The 22,089-nt window shown below is 29.6% G+C and overlaps 1 protein-coding gene across 1 annotated transcript; it reads left to right on the top strand.

Moving 5' to 3' along the window:
* The first annotated feature begins 8,648 nt into the window (after window positions 1-8,648).
* Window positions 8,649-21,465, top strand: LOC138941855 (fatty acid synthase-like). The gene is made up of 18 exons (XM_070311762.1): window positions 8,649-8,888; window positions 9,070-9,301; window positions 9,603-10,021; window positions 10,878-11,168; window positions 12,538-12,745; window positions 13,166-13,326; window positions 13,653-13,970; window positions 14,260-14,765; window positions 14,929-15,230; window positions 15,460-15,861; window positions 15,959-16,977; window positions 17,110-17,354; window positions 17,595-18,288; window positions 18,549-19,377; window positions 19,585-20,060; window positions 20,197-20,448; window positions 21,019-21,270; window positions 21,348-21,465. The coding sequence occupies exons 1-18, from the start codon at window positions 8,649-8,651 to the stop codon at window positions 21,438-21,440; spliced, it is 6,939 nt and encodes a 2,312-aa protein (XP_070167863.1). The 3' UTR covers window positions 21,441-21,465.
* Window positions 21,466-22,089: the final 624 nt, after the last annotated feature.

Raw genomic sequence — 22,089 nt, 5'->3', positions numbered from 1 at the left:
TTTACAAAATAACATAATCCATTGAGAAGCAGCAACAACTATATGAAGGATTTTTTTTTGAAAATATTCACATCTTACTAACGAATAATATAGGATAGCATGTCCTAGTCTCTAATACAAAATGCAGTCATTGTTTTACAGAATTTTAATTTCGTTAGTTTGCTAGTTTTCTGTTTTTATTTTAAACATAATTACGATGTTGTAAGCTAGTAAAAATTTTTTTTTCTATTTTCTGAAACATACTTGTGTATATTCATTACTTGAAAATTGATTTTTCCGATTCAAAAAAATCATTCTAAGAATATAATATAGTACATCAATATATTTTATCCAGAATGTGTTAAAATTATATACGTCGTATGAGTTCGTATAATGTATTTTTTCAAAAAATAAATTATACGATGCTTATACGATTTTATGGGATACATACTACATTGCGAAGAAAATTTTTTGACGCAAATTTTAAGATCAATGTAATGGTTTTTTTTTTGATGGTATCATGTAGTTTTTTCTGTTTAATTTTGTAGCATATTCTGAGTAATATATTTTTTTAAATTGAAATATCTATTTTTGTGTGAAGGATACACACAAGAGTATTTCAATTATGTGGAAAATCTAGCAGATAAGAGCCAAGGCGCGGACATTAGTGCGCCAACTAGTTATTGTTAAATTTTATTAACAAATGTGCATTAAAAGTATATACTTTGGACCGTTTTTTGATCCATCTTCAGCATAGATATGTAAGGATTACGTTGGAATTTTAAAATTTGTCCTAAACCACATTTGTTATTATAAACAAAATCAAATTTCAAATTAGAATTAATCAGAAAGAAAAGCTACATGTCATCGCTACATGTATATCTGTCGGTGGTTTATAATGTAATGATGACCCATGTTGATCGGTCGATACGGTCACATAAACAACGATCATAAACATGATCATAAAAAAAAGATTTAAAAAATCAAAAATTGTGAGAGAAATACTAATGCGGCAAGTTTGGTTAATCTTTATATCCAATTCAAGCTTTGAAATCAAATTAAAATTTAAGTTTCCTAATAAAACAATATTTGAGTTTTTTGGCAAGTTCTCCATTATAGAGGAAACACGTACAAGTCACAAAAACAAGCCATAAAACGAAGTAAAACCAAAAACGGCGGGAAAAAAGAAAATGAAATAAGTTTAATTAATTTCTAAAATTCAATCCAAATTTTTAAATTTAAATTCAAATTTTAATTTTCAAATCCATCAATTTTTAAATTTTGCCAAGTTTTCCACTACAGTAGAGATACGTACAGATCACAAAAACAAGACATAAAAACGAAAACAATGGGAACAAGGCAAATGTGATAAATTTAATTAATTTTAAAAACTAAATCTAAATTTTTAAAATTAAATTTGAACTTAAAATTTTGAAATCGGTTAATTTTTTGACAAGTTCTCCACTATTGTCATAAATGCATGGTGTAAATATTTTATATCATCCTGCTGGCCATTCTTTTGCCGCTTAATAAACAGCATTTCGGAGACAAACTTTTTATCGAGCCAAGTTTCAATTTCTAAAATTTCGATTACATTTGAGTGGAATTCAGACTTGAGAATTGGCCTCAAGTCTGTAGTTCGTAATGACCGAGAGCTGTGATTGATGTGTTTCTACGTATGTGATTTCGACGTTCGGAAATCCTTTTTCGTAGCTGTCTACAAGTTTGTTCGACATAAGATGCGTCGTAATCTTTGCACAAAATTTTGTCACATTAAGTTGTTGTATGTGCTCAATCCTTAAGGATTATTAAAGATTATTAAGGATAATATAATATATATATATATATATATATATATATATATATATATATATATATATATATGTATTATATTGTACATTACGGGGGGCAACAGTTCTGGAAGATATAACCTAACCCAAACCTATATTCCAGGTATGAATTATTACCAATAAAAATGCATTCCTCGGACATAGATTGGATTTTCGCGTTTGGTTGGATTTTTGCGTTTTTCATCGAATTGCGAGTCCGATCGTCATTTTTAAATTTCATATTCGTGTTCAGGAGGCAAAAATACATAAGAAATGGGTATTCTTATCCATTATTTCATATGGATGAGTTTTCCATAGGTTTACCGACATTTATTACAAGAAAACAATTTTAACCATTTTTCAACGACATGCTATATTTCTTTAAAACGATTCGATCAGCAAATGCAATAATAAGATATATATTTTATATGTACATATAAATAATAATATAATTTCGTGATGCTTTACAATTTATAATAGTTTTACATATTATAATTTAATCAAGATATATGATCTAAAATATTTTCTTGAAACACAATAGAAGTGCGTGTTGCAACATTGAAATATACTCTTTCATCATTGTATCTCCTTTGATCTAATTAAATATTCAAAAGGCGTATATCCTATAAATCGTGATGCCACGTGTAACATGCTAATTTAAATTGAATGAATAATGTATTTTATATTACATTCTCTACTTCGAATCACATTTACTTTGATTTATTTAAATATTTAAAAAATATGTGCATCCGATAGACCTTGATACCACGTGTAACATGCTAATTTAAATGAATGAATAATCTATTTTATATTGCATTTTCTATTGCAAAAAATTAAGAATCAAGATTCTTAAAATTAATAGTTTTACTACACATATACACGATAGCTAAAATAAGGGACAAAATTTGATCAGTGATTAGGTATGCATTATAGTAATGGAAAAAAAATGTTATTAAATATAAGTAAATCAATGATTAAATTATAGTCTAAAGTCTAAAAACAAAAGCCAAATAATATTGGTTATTATGACAGACCAAAACCAAATGTTTTAAGGCTTGCATATAGCCAAAGTAACATCGGTGCAATTGGGCCTAAAATGTCTCTTCTCGGCATGTGCTTGTACTCGCGCGAATTGGCAGTTGTTTTAAAATTACTTTCTCTATAATTATTGCAAAACTCGCAGAATAGTACATAATTTTCCTACTCGATCTATCCGAGTAGAAGTATATCCGATGTACCATAAGGTCTTGATAAGGTTTTCTTCAGGTCTACCCCAGTAGGTTTGGCCCGAATAGAGCATGAATGGAACCAAATAAACTTTTTTTTATTACTAGCTAACAAGGTCATTTTGGTCGGTATTTAATAAGGACCTTCTCAGGAATGCCTTAATGTAAATATGAAAGTTCATTGAGGTATTTCAGATGCTATCTCACATTCTTTTAAAAAAAAAAATGTTTTACCATCAAAAAGAGATATTTAAAACTCTGTAATATTCAATAATATAAAGGATTGTACGTATTAAAAGGTATTACTTTGTTTATGCTTGTTCCGTTTTATTACATTTATGAAGCATGTTATATCAATATGCTAGACTATATAAATAAATATAAACTTTATCAAAATTATTTGTATTACATTCTCTTGCGTTATATAATTAATAAACTGGCACGATTACGATAACTACGGCCCCCTATTTGAAAGGTTGTTTCGGAAATCATTTTTGAAGAGAAACATGAGAAAAATAGTAAAAAAATTTTTCGACCAATAATTTTCGAGATATATTACTTTAAAGTATTGGACATGATAATAAAACGTTACAGAACGGACCCAATGACTTTGACCTTGACATATGTTGCGAAGATCACTGTCGCGAGTATCTTCCATGTGTAGCTTGAAGCCCCCCTTTCCTGCACCTTCACCCAGAGAAAAACTAACCTAACTCAACCCATCTTCCATCTACGTTATATAACCTAAACCAAATTTTCCTTTCGAATCTAACCCAATCCATCTCTTATCCACTTAAGAATTATAGGGTGGACCTCGCTTCGCGTTGTAAAATATATGCGTGAACACAGTGGGTTCTGCCCCCCCCATCCCCCTCTTCAGTGGGGCCCAACTTTCAAAAGTTATACCCTAATCCAAACCTATTTCTGATATAAAACTGAAATTTGGTTTGGGTTAGGTTATATTTTCCAGAAGTAGAATCCTCCGTAAAGGGGGAAGGGGGCGGAAGCCACTGCGTCCACGCATACACTTTTCCATCCACGCAACAATTGTGGGATGGACTTTGCTTCGCGTTGTAAAGTATATGCATGGACACAATGGTTTATTAAACCCCCTTCGAGTGGGCACCAGTTCTGGAAGATATAACCTAACCCAAGCCCATATTCCAAGGGTGAATTATTACTAATAAAAATGCATCTCTCGGGCATAGATTAGATTCGCGTTTGGTTGGATTTTTGCGTTTTTCTTCGATTTGCGAAACCGACCGCCATTTTTGTGTTTCATATTCGTGTTCAGGAGGCAAAAATATATAAGAATTGGGTATTCTTATCCATTATTTCATATGGATGAGTTTTCCATAGGTTTACCGACATTTATTACAAGAAAACAATTTTAACCATTTTTCAACGAGATGCTATATTTCTTTAAAACGATTCGATCAGCAAATGAATAATAAGATATTTATTTTATATGAACATATAAATAATAATATAATTTCGTGATGTTTTACATATTATAGTTTAATCAAGATATATGATCTAAAATATTTTTTTGAAACACAATAGAAGTGCGTGTTGCAACATGGAAATATACTCTTTCATCATTGTATCTCCTTTGATCTAATTAAATATTCAAAAGGCGTATATTCTAAAAATCGTGATGCCACGTGTAACATGCTAATTTAAATTGAATGAATAATGTATTTTATATTACATTCTCTACTTCGAATCATATTTACTTTGATTTATTTAAATATTTAAAAAATATGTGCATCCGATAGACCTTGATACCACGTGTAACATGCTAATTTAAATGAATGAATAATCTATTTTATATTGCATTTTCTATTGCAAAAAATTAAGATTCAAGATTCTTAAAATTAATAGTTTTACGACACATATACACGATTGCTAAAATAAGGGACAAATATTGATCAGTGATTAGGTATGCATTATAGTCATGGAAAAAAAATGTTATTAAATATAAGAAAATCAATGATTAAATTATAGTCTAAAGTCTAAAAACAAAAGCCAAATAATATTGGTTATTATGACAGACCAAAACCAAATGTTTTAAGGCTTGCTTATAGCCAAAGTAACATCGGTGCAACTGGACCTAAAATGTCTCTTCTCGGTATGCGCTTGTACTCGCGCGAATTGGTAGTTGTTTTAAAATTAATGTCTCTATAATTATTGCAAAAATCGCAGAATAATACAGAATTTTCCTACTCGATCTATCCGAGTAGGAGTATACCCGATGTACCTTGATAAGGTTTTCTTCGGGTCTAGTAGGTTTGGCCCGAATAGGGCATAAATGGGACCAAATAAACTTTTTTTTATTACCAGCTAACGAAGTCATTTTGGTCGGGATTTAATAAGCATCTTCTCAGGAATGCCATAATGTGAATATAAAAATTCATTGAGGTGTTTCAGATGTTATCTCGCATTCTTTTAAAAAAGATAATTTTTTACCATCAAAAAGAGATATTCAAAACTCTATAATGTACAATAATGAAGGATTGTACGTACTAAAAGGTATTACTTTGTTTATGTTTGTTCCGTTTTATTACATTTATGAAACATGTTAAATCAATATGCATTGCTAGATTATATAAGTATATATAAACTTTATCAAAATTATTTGTATTACATTTACTTGCATTATATACTGAATAAACTTATACCTCATAATCACCCGATAAGAATCTCGATTATATACCATGGTAAACTAGATTCCCGGTAAGATCGTCAGATCAATTCCCGATATGGGCATTGCGTTACCAAACATCTCAGATCCTGATCGGATGTACTCTCATCAAGATTCGATCAGTAATTAAGGCTTGTCTAATCAGTTCTTAATCGGGGCCATATAATTATCTCCACTCGCGTTTAATTCGCATACGTTGATACGATTATTACCGCGCGTGCACACTATGCATGTGTATGTATAAATAGATATATCTTTAAACGCGTTATATGTTTTTAAATTTTTACATTTTTATGATTTTTAAATCTTTTTCCTTAAAAATAATTAAAACACGAGATATTTAATAAAAATATGATAATTTTGAAAAATGTGCAAAACTATTAAAAGCTTTAAATGCAATAAAATTTGTTACCAAAAATATCATTTAATGAATAATTTGATATTTTCAACGCAAAAAAAAATTTATTGCATATTTTTTTGATGTTTTTATAATTGCGCATGTGTTTTATAACTGCGCATAAATTTGAACAAACAATGCATCCCGCATTTGAATATAATTTTCAAAATATATTAACTCGCACGTTTACTTTGTGATTGCGTAACCGCTGAACTTTAACACAATATGTAAAGTGAGTTGAATGTATAATTGTACTGATTTCCATCTGTTTTTTTCCCCGGAAGTGAATCTGTTATATAAGAAATCTGTTATATGAGTAATTATCACACAGTTCATATCTGATTTTACAGATAGTATGGCATGTTTTGCTCTGTGGTATAAGTTGTCATTATATTAGCCAAGTTTATAAAGTTCTGTTTTTAATAGAGTTACTGTTAGTTAAAAAAGAAAAAAAAATTATTTGGAAATTGAACGTGGTGAGTATAAACTTTTCTTGTTTTTTTTTTCATAAATATATTTTTTTAATTTTTGAGTAAATTATCTCAAACATTATTTCTATATGTAACTGAATTATGTACATAATATAGTGCGCACAATCTGAGCAAACTTGAAATAAAGTTTATAGTTTTAACGATCTTCTTTTTGCTTTAAATATTCTAAATATCTGTGCTATGTTTTTATTCTGCTAATTTTTTTGTTGAAATCTGATTTTCTATATCATGAAATTTGGTAATCTTTCTTGTTTCTTGATAATAATGCTACACTTTATGTCTCTTAATAATTATTCTTACATAATAATGATACATTTGTATAGTCATAATTTGTTTTAGAGAAAGAACTTTTTCTTTATCGGCAAATTTCTAAATAATGATGTTGAATTTATGAATAATTAAACCCATCTTGTTATACTACCTTTAAGTCATTGATTAGAAAACTTTAAAAAACTATTATTTTATATATATTTACTTGGAAAACCATAAGCAATTTAAAATTGTACGACTATTCTCTTTTTCTATACATTTCATGTTAAATTTTCCGTTGTTTCAAAAACAGTTGTTAAAATTTTATTTTCTGTCATTCTAAATACATATGTATATGTATACCCCTAAAAAATAAACAATAAAAACTAAATATAAAATCAATAATTAATTAGCCAAGTACTTAGGAGTAATTCTATTTGGGTGGATTTGTAAATTGAAATAGTATTTGTCATAAAATCAATCTTGCATTTATAGAAATATTATAAATCCTCTGGAGAAAATTAAAATGCATTATATTTTTATTAAAAAATTACATTATTATGTTTACCTATGTTTCCCTTCCAAATTAATATTTTGTATAATATACAACATAATACTATTATATATATTGCAGATTTTATTACAGATAGTAAATCATATAACTACTTAACTCTTACTGCAATAATTTCGATCACATCGAGCCCAATTTCAAATTTAAAAATGCCCCTTGCCAATCTGATCGATTTGTTTTGAAATTAATCATAAGCTTTATCAGATAGGCCCGGAACGAAAAGGATTAAAGTTAAAGTGACATATAGAAACTTGGCGTGCCCGATTTGAAATAAAAATTTGCAAAAGATTATCAGAAATCATTATCAATATATTAATAAAAATATATGATTTATAATGCGACCTGGGCACGCCAAGTTTCTATATGTCACTTTAACTTTAATCCTTTTCGTTCCGTGGTAGTATTTATTTTTTAATCTTTAGGAGTTTTATATTTATTAGAGGCAAAATTATTTTTTGAGCTATTTTTTAATTTTTAAGGTTTTTTATTTTTTAGAGGAAAATTTTTTATAAGCTATTTTTCATATTTTTTATTTAAAAAAAATTTTTTTTATAATCTGTTTTTTAGAAGTAAATAATTTTTTAAGCTTTTTGTTGCGTACGCAAGTTGAAATATTTTTTATGTACTTGGCGTATTTTTTTAATCGATTGTTTCTGAGACGTAAAATTCCGGATAAGCTATTTGATAAAACCGCGGCCCCTGTACATAGGCAAAACTATTGACAAGCCGGAAGAAATTTTTTTATATATTGAACTTGGCGTCGCGACGTTACCGCGTCGCTTGACAGTAACACTGAAATAACATTCTGATATCTCTTTTCAGAATTACTTGACTTCGTGGAAAATGGAAACTAACAAGCGGTTCAATCCATATGTCAGCGTAGATGCTGAAGAAGAAATAGTTATCTCTGGCATTGCCGGACGATTTCCTAATTCTAACAACATAAAAGAATTTCAGGACAATCTTTTCAATAAAATCGATCTTGGTTCGAGCGATCATCAACGTTGGAACAACTGTAATAAAATTTTTTCTCAAAATTAGTTGGGGAAATCCACATATAAAATAAATAATTTATATAAATAAATAAAATTATATATTTAAAATATGTCATTAAGTATATTTTAGTATAATTTATTATTCATGACTTAACAATATGATAATATATTTATCCAAATTATTTTAAATTTTAAGATACCTTCGAGATGCCTCCTCGAATAGGAAAAATGAATAATATACAAAAATTTGACGCAGAATTTTTTAATATTTCGCTCGAAGAAGCTGATGTGATTGATCCTGGATGCAGAATGTTACTTGAGCATACCTATGAAGCGATTATTGATGGGGGTATAAATCCAGTAGAATTACAGGGAACTAATACAAGCGTTATCACAGCAATAAATGTTTGTGATACATATGCAAAACTAGTATACGACAAACCTCAGGTATGTGGTTATTCACTAAATTCATTGGTTATTCTCTAAATAACTTAATATCAGAAATTGATAAAACAAACGCGTTCCTAAAAGTGTGTATAAATATATTAATACGTATGCAAACCTATTGCTAAATATGAGGAAAATATTTATATGAAAATTGTTTCATAACACACATAATTGTTAATAGATTGCTGGATTACCCATTCTTGGATGCAATAAAGGCGCGATAGCAAACAAAATTTCTTATTGGCTCGGCGTTACTGGACCATCGTATAATATCGATACTGCATGTAGCTCGAGTCATTTCGCTATGGTGGAAGCTTACAGAATGATTCGATCTGGCATTTGCGAAGCGGCTATTGTCGCTAGTGTCAATTTGTGCACCCATCCTAATACAACTTACCAGTTTTTTTGTTTGGGTGAAAAATAATATTATTGTGTTCAGAGTTGTGTGTTGCGTTGTTAAATAGAATAAATATTTATTGATACATTTATAAAAATAATAATATTTATATAATAATGTTTGTTAATTCATGTTTTGTTGAATGTAGCAGTTTTTGTTTTCGAATGATACAATTAATTCGCTTATATATATCCACATTGAATTTTTCAAGTACTTGGTATATTATTAGAGAAACTGGAAACATAATTATATCTTTTCTATCTATTGAATCAATGAAGCTGATGAACTATAAACATAAACTGTTAATATTATTTTAGGAGTTTTATCTAATGATGGTTACTGTAAACCTTACGATGAAGAAGGCTCTGGTTACATGCGTAGTGATGCAGCTGTAGTAGTATACCTACAAAAGGCAAAGGATGCAAGAAGAATCTATGCGACCTTTGTCTATGGTAAAACCAACTGCGATGGCTTTAAAAAAGAAGGAATTACCTTTCCATCACTTGAAAAGCAAAAAATATTATTGGAAGAATTTTACGAAGAATGTGATATTTCGCCTCTTGAATTATCTTACATGGAGGCTCATGCAACTGGTACTCTAGCCGGCGATCCAGTGGAACTTCAAGCCATCGATGAAGCTATATGCGCTAAAAGACAACTGCCTCTGTTATTGGGTTCAGTGAAGTCAAATATTGGACATTCAGAGCCAGTTAGCGGTCATTGTCAAATTGCAAAGGTGAATTTACAACAAAACTGGGTTAATAATAACCGCAATAAGCTTAGAGTACAAACAATTAAATGGAAATACTGACAGATAAGAGCTGAGGCGCGGGTATTGGTGCGCAAACTTATTATTGTTAAGTTTTATTAACAAATGTGCATTAACAATGTAGTCTGACTGTTTTTGCTCCATCTTCAGCATAGATATAAATATGTAGAAATTAAATTAGAATTTTATAACCCGACCTACCCCACATTTGTTGTTGCAGTTAAATTCCAAATTAAAATTAATAACCAGAATGGAAGGCTCACTGAAACCCACCTAGAATCTGTACAAATTAGTGAACAACGTCCAAACGTCATATGTATATTATCGATTGTTTACAATATAATGACGACGAATGTTGGTACGGTCGGCACAATCACAATAACAACGGTCATAAAAATGGTCATAAACAAAAATCAAAAAGTAAATATGCCATAAGAGAAAGGCTAATGCGGAAAATTTACTTAATCTTTAAATTTAATTCAAACTTTAAAATTAAATTCAAATTTAAGTTTCCCGATCAATCAATTCTTGAATTTTTGGCAAGTTCTCCATTATAGAGGAAATACATACAGATCACGAAAACAAATCATAAAACGAAGTAAATACGAAAAAATGGCGAGAAAATGGCAAATGCGAAATTAATTAATTTTAATTAATTTTTTAATTCTATCTAAATTTTTAGATCTAAATTTGAATTTAAATTTTCAAATCTATCAACTTTTTATATTTGGCAAAATAAGGTTAATACAACAACATAATATAATGCCACATGTAAACTTATGCAAGTATTTTTTTTTTATTTAAATGTTATTTTTGGATAAAGGTTTTAATAGCGATGGAAACTGGTATAATAGCTCCTACTATACATTTTAAACATCCACGAAAAAATATGGCTGCTATCATTGAAGGAAGAATAAATGTAGTCACTGAACCGATAGAATGTAAGGGTGGTTATATCGGTATCAATTCCTTCGGTTTTGGCGGTGCTAATTGCCACATATTACTGAAATCAAATCCAACAATTAAAGTCAATAATGAAGGAGACGATAATTTACCTAGACTCGTAGCTATATCTGGATGTACGGAAGAAGCAGTTAAAATTATATTAGAAGACGTAAGTATACATTACAATTTATTTCACAAATAATCTAATCTTTCTTATGCTTAGCTTGTATGTTATTACTGTCATTTTAAATTATTTAGAAAATTAAACTTTTCGTTAACAAAAAATCATAAAGAAATAATTTCACGTGTATTGCACGCACAAAAACACAAATACATTAAACAAATTTATGATAATATATTAAATGCATAAAATATATATATGATAATATATTAAAGTAAAAAAAAGTAAGAGAAAAACTACACGATATAATACTTATATATAGTACTTTAAAAAAGCAATAATTTAGTATCATAAAAAAATATGCAAATACTGAATAATGAACGTAAGGAATAAAAAATGTATTATTATAAAATAAAAGGGAGAAAAGATTAAAAAGACTGCTTAAATTTATATAAAGAATTTAAAAAAATTATTGTTATAACTTAAATTACATTTAACTGAAGTATATTAATTATTTTAAATTATGATTCTAATAATGGGATTTAAATGTAAAAGTCGAAGATAAATTCAAGTTTATTTTAAACCGGTAAAAGCGGAGAAAAAAGAAGAGTATTATTAACAGATATAAGGTATATTGCATCTGTTGAAGCAAACGTATTAATAGTTAATGTAGTCATTATTCAGTTTAAAAATAGAATATTAGTTGTGTGCAAATTTCAAAGATTTATAATTGAAAATAAGATATTTATATATGTATATTATATACATATTATATACACATTATATACATATGTATCATGATTATAATATACATTGCTCAAAAAAATTATGCCATAGAAAATATTTGTCGAAAATTGACCAACATTCACTGTCGATCACTTCACGAAAAATTATCTGAAGAATAAATAATTTTTTTTTTAAATAAAGCTTAACGTTTCTACTTTAAGAATGTATCTCTATTATTTGCTTGCGATGCATCCCTACTTCTGTAATCTGAAGGCATGTTTGGCATACTAAAAATTGCAAAGTTTGACGGAATGCACGGATGTGAAAAATTTTTTAGGCAGGCTTTATTTAATAATAACTCTTTTATTAAGCGTTATAGGAAAAAATGGTACAGGACTTTTCTGCTTAGTTTACTGTGCTTAGTTTACTTAGTGCTGAGTTTACTACCCGCTCACAAATGTTGGCACAATCTTTACCAGACATGCTGTATAAATATATAAACTTTTTTTAAATTAACTTTAAGAGTAATCTGAAAGCTACTTGATAGCGCCGCGACCCTTGTATATAGGCAAAACTGATGTCAAGCCGGAAAGAATTTTTTATGTACTTGGCGTCGCGACGCTACCGCGTCGCTTGATTAAGATATAAAATAATTATGGTATACTTACAATTAGTAACGATATCTCTACAGGTACAGAGCCGGCCAATAGATGTAGAATACATCTCTTTGCTACATCATATTCATAGTGACAATATAAAAGGACATTTCTACAGAGGATATATGATTGCTGGATCTAACGTATCCGATAACGCAATAATTGAAATGAAACGCAACGTATGTACGAGAAGACCGATTTGTTTCATATTTTCTGGAATTGGATTTCAGTGTCTTAACATGGGTAAATAAATCACAAAAATATCACATTACAATGGAATATTCAACAATTATTAATATGCAATTTGTTTGCTCGCATTTTTGGAACATTTAACAATTTTTAATTTACACATATATTAACATTCTTAAGTATTTGTTAAAACATGAAACAAAGTTAACAAGTATATAATATTTCTCTAGTTTGCAAATTTTGTAATTTTATAAGTTACATTTATTAAGTATGATAACTAAATTTTGATTAAACTAAACTGAAATAGTAATAAAACTGTAGGAAAAATTTGTAAAATAAAGATAAACAATTTTCCAGAGATTTTATATATATATGTTTAAATCAATTAGATAAAATTATTATTTAAGACAATGTATTACACAACATTATAAAATAATGTAATTATATACGAATATTTTTTAAAAATATTGGTAGGTCGAGCTTTAATGAAGTTTCCAGCATTCATTAAAGCAGTCCAGAATTGCGATAGAATTTTGAGACCTCACGGTATATCGGTGACAGATATTCTAACAAATAAAGACAAAGATATTATCGATAACATCGTCAATTTATTTGTAGGCCTTATTGGATTACAGGTATAAACGTATATTTATAAATAAAATATATTGTCTATATATGCTGCAACATTTTTTTGTATTGTCTAATTCTCTAATTTTTTACAAAGTGCTTTATATTTAAAGATTAAGATCTTATAAAAAACTAAAAGTATTTATAAAATATATAACTAAAATCAGAAAGAGAATCTCTGAAGGAGAGACATCTCTCAAGTAGAGACATTTCTCAAAGAGAGATTATTACATGTATATAATAATATTCAGAATTCTAAATTTATAATATTTTATAATATTATTCAACAGAAAAGTATATTAGAAAGTTGTAATAAAAATTATACGTATTGCAGATCGGAATAGTTGATCTTTTAACAAGCATCGGTATCACTCCTGATATTATAATAGGTCATTCTATTGGGGAGTTGATTTGTGGATATGCCGATGGATGTTTGACGGCCGAAGAAACGATCATGTTGGCATATTATATCGGCTTAGCATTTCTTAACTCAAAAATAATAGATGGCTTAATGGCTGAAATTAATGTCGATTTCAAAATTATGAAAAATATCTGTCCATCGGATATAGATATAGCTTGTTACAATAATTCACGTAATTTTATCGTGAGTGGACCAACGACCTCTGTAAGAACATTCCTCGCTATGTTACAGGTTTGTAAAAACGCTTAAATAATATTAAATAATCTATCTATACACGGAAAAAGAATGTTCGCTACCATAGCTAATTTGCTAAATAAATTTCTAAACTCTAGCAAAATGATTTGCTACTGTACCTAATAAATAGGTATCACAGCTAAGATGTTCGCTGTACATATATTGTATTACGTCTAAAATATAGTTACCACGTGCAGTTTTTAGCTGCGGCAACTAATTATTTTCCGTGTATGCTTATAATTATATATTTAATATCAAATAAATGATAAACTTTATTCCTATTCAGAATGACAATATTCCTGTAAAAGAAATTTCTTTCGGACGTATACCTTTTCATAGTCGTTATGTCGAGCCCGCAAGAGTTAAACTTTTGGAATACTTGAATCAAATACTGCCACAACAAGCGTCTCCAAGCGCAAAGTGGTTGAGTGTGTTGAATGAGTATTATGAATGGTTCGGCGCATCTCCAAAGTCAAGTGTAGCCGAATATTATGCAAACTATTTGCTAGCACCGGTATTATTTTCAGAAACTCTGCGCTTTATTCCAAACGACGCAGTGACGATTGAGATAGCGCCGCACGACATTTTGCAATACATTCTTGATGATTCCTTAGAGACAACAGTGACAAATGTCGCCTTATACAAATTCTCTCACAAACCAAATATTGAAATATTTTTATACGGAATTGGTAAACTTTATAATGCAGGATTGCAGCCGCAAATCGCAAATTTATATCCGGAAGTTAAGTTTCCTGTAAGTCGTGGCACACCGATGATTTCACATCTTATAAGGTAAATTCTACTTAATATAACACAAGATTTTTCAGTTATATTTGCTATAGAAAAATAGTGAAATTTTAAAAGGCAAAAAATTAAATTATATTATTTTTAACGACGGTAAAAAAAACGCGAACTAATATTTTATACATTGTTTGATTAATGATAATTATTGTAGATGGGATCATTCCAAAGATTGGTATACGTACCGTTATGTCGAACAAAGAACAATTGACAAAGGAGAAGTAATTGCTACTATTAATGTAGAGGAAGATTTTATATATATGACTGGACATGTTATTAATGGAAAAAATTTATTACCGGCTACAGGATATCTTTTACTTATATGGAAAATGATCGGCTGGTTAAAGAAACAACATTATCTCGATATACCAATTATATTTGAAGATGTCAATTTTCTACACTCGACAATATTATCAAAACAAAGTCCAGTCGATTTAACTCTTATGATCCAGAAAGGTAAATTGTACAATTAAATTAATCTTGCAAATAAGAAATATACAAGGAAATAAAAAGTTTTTGCATCAAATACAAATGAGAGATAAGATTGTATAAAATATAAATTGAGATAAGATTTGTATCCAATAAATAAGAGCAATCTGTCAATAGTGTGACCGCATATTTGAACTGGAAATGCAATATTAGTACTAACTGCGTTTACAAGAAATTGATATCGATATTTTTACAGGTAGTGGCAAATTCGAGATAATCGAAGGAAGCAATGGTGTCGTTACTGGAACAGTACGAATTCCAATTAATATCGAAGACGAAAAAATATGTACTACATTTATTGATCGAAATGATAATGATGAAGAGAAGATGAGTACGAAAGATATCTATAAAGAATTGAAGCTTCGCGGTTATCAATATACTGGCGAATTTCGTGGATTAAAAAGCGCGTCAATTAGGGGAAAGAATGGTCATATTGTCTGGACTGACAACTGGGTAACATTTATTGACAACATGTTACAGATGATGATTTTAGGACTGGATTCGAGAAGTCTCTTCGTACCAACAAGAATTCGTAAAGTAGTAATCGACCCAGAATCTCATATGAAAAAAATTGAAAAGCTTCCAAATGAAAAAAATCGTATGTTTACAGTAATATAAATGAGCACAATATTTAGCCCAATATCATTTTTTCGAAAAATATATGTATAAATTCGCGCTATTGTGTCATATTGCAGAAATCCTTGTACAAAATTATAAGCATTTAGATGCTTTGATATCCGGAGGAATTGAAGTAAGCGGCCTCGTGGCTACAGCTATATCTCGCCAACAAAGAGCGAGTCATCCTATTCTTGAAGAATACAAGTTTGTTGCTTATCGGGATCTAGATGTAATGTCTTTAGAGGATATAACAAGAATGTCGGTGCATATTGCACTCGAGTGTTACAATATGATAAATGTAAAAATCATCGAATTTGTGGAGAACAGCGATCAAGTGATGCCGGAGGATTTAAATTGTTTATTTGTGAATAAAGTTCTAGATGATTTACCGCAAATTCAATCCGATATCAAACTGGTAGCAACACACGAGCGGTTCAAAGATATCGCTTTGCCTGATAATATTTCCACAATAGAATTCGATAAACTGACGAAAAATGAAAATTGTTTGATGATTCTAGGTTTCGGAATTTTAACACAAAATAAAAACAAATTATATGAACAATTATTATCTGTCATGATGCCAAGGGGATTTCTTCTAACATTCGAAGAATTGAATGCTATCTACGACTACTCATGTCTTGATAAGTATGGGTTAAAAGTAATTTTGGAGAAACGCACCAACGATAAGACAATTATATTATTAAGGAAAATACGCGATATTAATAAGAGGAATCTACAGATTGTGCATGTAAACAATTATGAATTCTCATGGATAGACAGACTTAAATCATTCATGGACAGGGAAAATGAAACTACGAGAATTATAGTCGTCGCAGAAGGGGACTTCGAATGCGGACTAATCGGTCTTGTAAATTGTTTGCGAAAAGAACCGGGCGGTAAAATGATTAGAGGTGTATTCATTCAAGATAGAGATGCGCCTACTTTTTCATTGCGAGAATCGTTGTACATAAGGCAACTACAGCTGGATTTACCCATCAATGTTATACGTTTTGGTAGCATTTGGGGTTCTTACAGGCATTTTCCATTACCATTACTACAACCAAAACTCGTACAGAGTGCTTATGTTTCTCAAATGGTACGTCAGAAAGATTCAGTACATAAGAAAAATTGCAATAATGCTTTGTGATATTTTTATTTATAATGATTGAGTAATGATTTAATGTAATTTTAATAGGATTAAAATAATGGTTATATTTATTTATTTTAGGTGCGAGGTAATCTCAGCACTTTTTGTTGGGTGCAAAACAGAATATCTTTGGTCAACAATGACGAAGAAAATCTGATAAAAATAGTCTATGCGTCTATCAATTTTAGAGATATCATGATAGCTAGTGGTAGGCTCGTTTCGACTTCTGTCGCCTCTTTCGAACGAAATAATAGCATTTTAATCGGAATGGAATTTGTTGGTTTTAATAAAAATGGACAAAGAATAATGGGATTGTGTTCAAATGGGTAAGTTAGTCATACGCATAGATGTCAATTAATATATTTTTTATAAATAAACTGTTTAACATATTTTTGTTTATTTAAATTAAAGAAACTATTGATGAAGTAAAAAAAAATTGAAAAAATTGTTATATCTTGCAAGTTTCTTTGTATTACTTTACTACAATACATACAGAATGTTTAAAATAAAAAAGATTTTTTTAATGTAATTTTAATATAATGAATAATAGAAATGACTATTTTTAGTGGATTGGCAAATATTTGTATAGCTGATAAATATCTCAGTTGGATCATACCTGATGAGTGGACGATGGAAGACGCCGCCACGGTTCCTTGCGTATATAGCACATGCTATTATGCTTTGTATTTGAGAGGTAAAATGAAGAAAGGCGACAAAGTGTTAATTCATTCTGGTACGGGAGGCGTTGGTCAAGCAGCAATTCACCTTGCACTTTACGAAGGTTGCGAAGTGTTTACAACGGTTGGGAATATGGAGAAACGACACTTTATAAGAGAAACATTTCCCTCTATTTCCGAGGATCGTATCGGAAACTCTCGAGACACGAGTTTTGAACAAATGATTATCCAGAAGACGGAGGGTCGCGGAGTAGATATCGTATTGAATTCTTTAGCTGAAGAAAAACTACAAGCATCCATCCGTTGCTTAGCAAAAGGTGGTCGTTTCCTCGAAATTGGAAAGTTTGATATGGTTTCCAATAATCCTTTAGAAATATTTGCATTCTCAAAAGGCATTAGTTTCCACAGTATAATATTGGACAATTCTTTTTGTGCCGGACCAGAAAGTAAGATGATATTGTCGAATAAACTAGTAGAAGGTTTAAAGCAAGGAGCTATCAAACCATTGTGCAGAAAAGTCTTTGAAAGAGATGAAATAGAAGTTGCGTTTAGATATATGGCTGCTGGAAAGCATATTGGCAAGGTATGATCTAGGAGTAACTAGAATTGAAATATTAAATTCTTAAAAATTATGATATATATATATATATATATATATATATATATATATATATATATATATACATATTCCATAAACAAATAATAAAGACAGTTTTTATTAATATTTAATATGAAAAACAACATACAGAGAACAAAAACTGTCTACCCTTTTTTGAGAATTTACAAAAAAAAACGAACATACATTTAAGGATAAATATCCTAGTAAATTAGTATTATTTGCAGATAATGATAAAAATTCATAAAGAAGATGAACTCTTGGATGCACCTATACTCGCACATCCCCGGTACTACTGCCTGGAACATAAATGCTATATCGTTTTAGGTGGTCTAGGTGGTTTTGGTCTAGAATTAATTGATTGGTTGATTTCACGTGGTGCAAAAAATCTTGTAGTCACATCGCGAACTGGAATAAGGAACGGGTATCAGCGATCAAGAGTAACATTATGGCAATCTTACGGTATAAATGTACAAATCGTTACAGCTATTGATACTTCGAGATATAAAGACTGCGAATCTATATTAAAATTTGCCGAAGAACAAGGTCCTGTGGATGCTATATTCAATCTCGCAGTAGTGTTGAAAGATGGCATATTCAAGAATCAGTCCCCGCAAACATTCGAAGAGTCTTTCGTGTCAAAGGCATGGACGACGAAAAAGATGGACGAATTATCGAGAACAATATGCACTCAGCTTCAACATTTTGTCGTTTTTTCTTCCGTTTCATGCGGAAGAGGCAACGCAGGCCAAACAAATTACGGAATGGCAAATTCCGTAATGGAAAGAATTTGTGAAAGAAGAATGAAGGAAGGTTTACATAGTTTGGCTATACAGTGGGGTGCAATTGGTGAAGTTGGGCTTGTCGCAGATATGCAAGAAAATGACGAAGAACTTGTTATTGGAGGTACATTGCAACAAACAATATCCTCATGTTTGGACACATTAGAAATATTTTTACTACAAGATCGGCCAATCGTAAGCAGCATAGTTATTGCTGAGAAAAAAAATTCTAACCAAGCAATGAATCCACTTGAAGCGGTTGCAAATATTATGGGTGAGTTTGTAAACAACTGTAATATAAAAAATTTGTGACGAAACATGTATAGAAAAAAAATTTTTATTCAATAATGTTATTAAAAATATATTATATTGATATAACAAAGTGCATTAAAGAATATACAAGAAATGTAGGCTTCAATAGTTGTTAAGATAAAATAATGTTTGATTAAAATTATATCAAAATATATAATTTTTAAAATAGGTTTAACAAATATAAACATAGTTGCGCCAAACGTGATACTGGCTGAGCTAGGCATGGATTCAATGATGGCGGTAGAAATTAAACAGACATTGGCGAGAGAATTTGATATTTTATTGACAGAACAAGATATTCGAAATCTCACTTTTGCTGGACTTAGAAAAATGACAAATGCAACCGAGCAAGACAAGACGTACGATGCTACTGAAGCTGCTACAAATAATTTGGACAGTTTCGAATTATTAACACGAAAACTTAAGGATTCTGATTTCAGTCCAGATATTTATGTAGAACTTGATACAAAAAGGGAAGTTGCTGAAAACATAATATTTCTTATACCAGGACTCGACGGATCTGCAAGCGTATATAAATTGATAGAATCGGAAATTAAATCTTTGGCGATATGTTTGCAACACGGTGCACTTAATATGCCGGACGTTACTTTTTCAATAATGAAATCAGCAGCATATCTTCTGCCTGTATGTAATTATAAGATAATCTATTTGAAATCATTACTTAAATTGCTGTGTATTTAAATGATAATATTTGATTATACACACGCTCTCTCTCTTTCTTTATATGCTATTTTATATATGCTTATGTTTATCTTTTTAGTACATAATGGAGAAAATGGAAGACCGAAAAGAATTTTTAATAGTGGGTTATTCATTTGGATCCTTAATTGCTATTGAGTTAGCAAGATTATTAGAAGCTAAGAATTTCGTTGGACGGTTATTACTTATAGATGGAGCTCCTGATTGGTTAAAATTTTTGATTGAATTGCATAATTATACTTCACAACAAGAACTACAAAATGCCATTCTACTTAATTTCATGAAAATGTATCTCGAATCTGACAATGAAATGGTAAGTCAATTATTGAGACCAAATTATGATTTTTTACTACAAAAGCGGTTTACGTAATCGTGTTTATATACGATTAATACTGTATATATGAAAATGTATAGAAAATTATTTATTAAAATATTTAAATATTCTGAATGCCTTATGCACTTTTATATGATAAAATATCTTTTACCTTATATAAGGTAATATCTTATTTACATATAATACAAATTATAGAAGCTTTGAAGGACTCGTTTAAATGGTTTTCAATGAGTAAGAAAGAATGATAATAATGATAGTATATAAGAATTATATAATATTTATAGTGATTGAAATATAATGTTTATTTTTTGAGCACATGTGTAAAATGGATATCGAATTGAAACAATAATCCTTGACTACAAATTATGGCTAATAATTAAAAGATAAAATAATTTGACTTACGTTGTTCAAAAATACAGAAAAAGTAATTAAGTAATAAGAATATGAACATGTACTTTGTCCGAAATGTGAAAATATAGTCTCAATTTTAAGTGTAGATTATCATTTTATTAGTATTTATATAAAATACAATATTTATATTATTTACAGTCTGCGTTAGAGTTGAATAAGTGCAGTATATGGGAGGAAAAATTAGAACTATTTACTGCTCTTTTTTCGGAGAAGATCAATGTATTAAGTGTTAAAAATCAAAAATTCTTATGTACAACAGTTTACGATCATCTATTGGCTACACAAGATTATGATATATCTTTGTTGCCACCTTTAAAATCATCTATAATATTGTTAAAACCTACACTTACGCCTATCACTTTTCCTGAACAGGATTATGGTTTACATAAGGTAAACTTTTGATTAAAGAGTACACAAACACATTCCATCATTTTTAAGATATTTTTTACAAGAGAAATTATTTTTAGGTTACTGAAGGTGCAGTAAAAATACATTACGTAGAAGGTTCTCATATTACAATGATGGACAAAGTGGCACCATTTATTAACGAAGAATTCTAAAATAAATAGCTTTGTATCAATATTAAATTATCACTTAAAGAATATTATTGGAAGAATTATATAATCAAATATATTTCTATTAAAAAAATATATAATATTTGTAAAAATGTGAATACGTGTAAAAGTATTTGACAAAATAAAAGTTAGATCTATATATATTTGTTTATATGAGTATGCTGTTTGTCCAATAATAACTGTACTAGGGGTACCACTGTACAGCGGGTTTGAGGATGAGTAGGGAAGTTTTCTATCATTTTGCCATAATTAATGAGAAATTAATTCTAAAAAATTGACTAATCAGTGCGAGTATAAGTACGCTAAGTTTTAGCTATCATCGGCGTACGGATTAAAATTAATATTAATCGGAAGATAAATCGTTAAAAAATCCAATCAATATTCATTAACTTTCGTCCCAGTAATGTAGGAGTTGGCCATTCTATCAACAGCAGTGATGCGGTTGAATATATCACACATGACGATTGAGAGATCTTGGTTGTACGGTTTTTGCGGTTAATCGATTAACAAGGAAACCTCGCAAACTCGGAAATTCTGATTTTGCTGAAACTTTACAGACATGTAGGGGGGTCAATAGATAAATTTAGAAATTTGTGGTTGCTATCCAAAAGCTATTGTAATAGGTGAAAGCATC

The sequence above is a fragment of the Polyergus mexicanus genome, unplaced genomic scaffold, assembly GCF_030449975.1.
Source record: "Polyergus mexicanus isolate NDT 795.1 unplaced genomic scaffold, iyPolMexi1.0 SCAF_20, whole genome shotgun sequence".
In the NCBI taxonomy this organism is placed as follows: Eukaryota; Metazoa; Arthropoda; class Insecta; order Hymenoptera; family Formicidae; genus Polyergus; species Polyergus mexicanus.
Note: the sequence above shows the minus strand (reverse complement) of the source record. Positions and strands in the feature narration are given on the sequence as shown.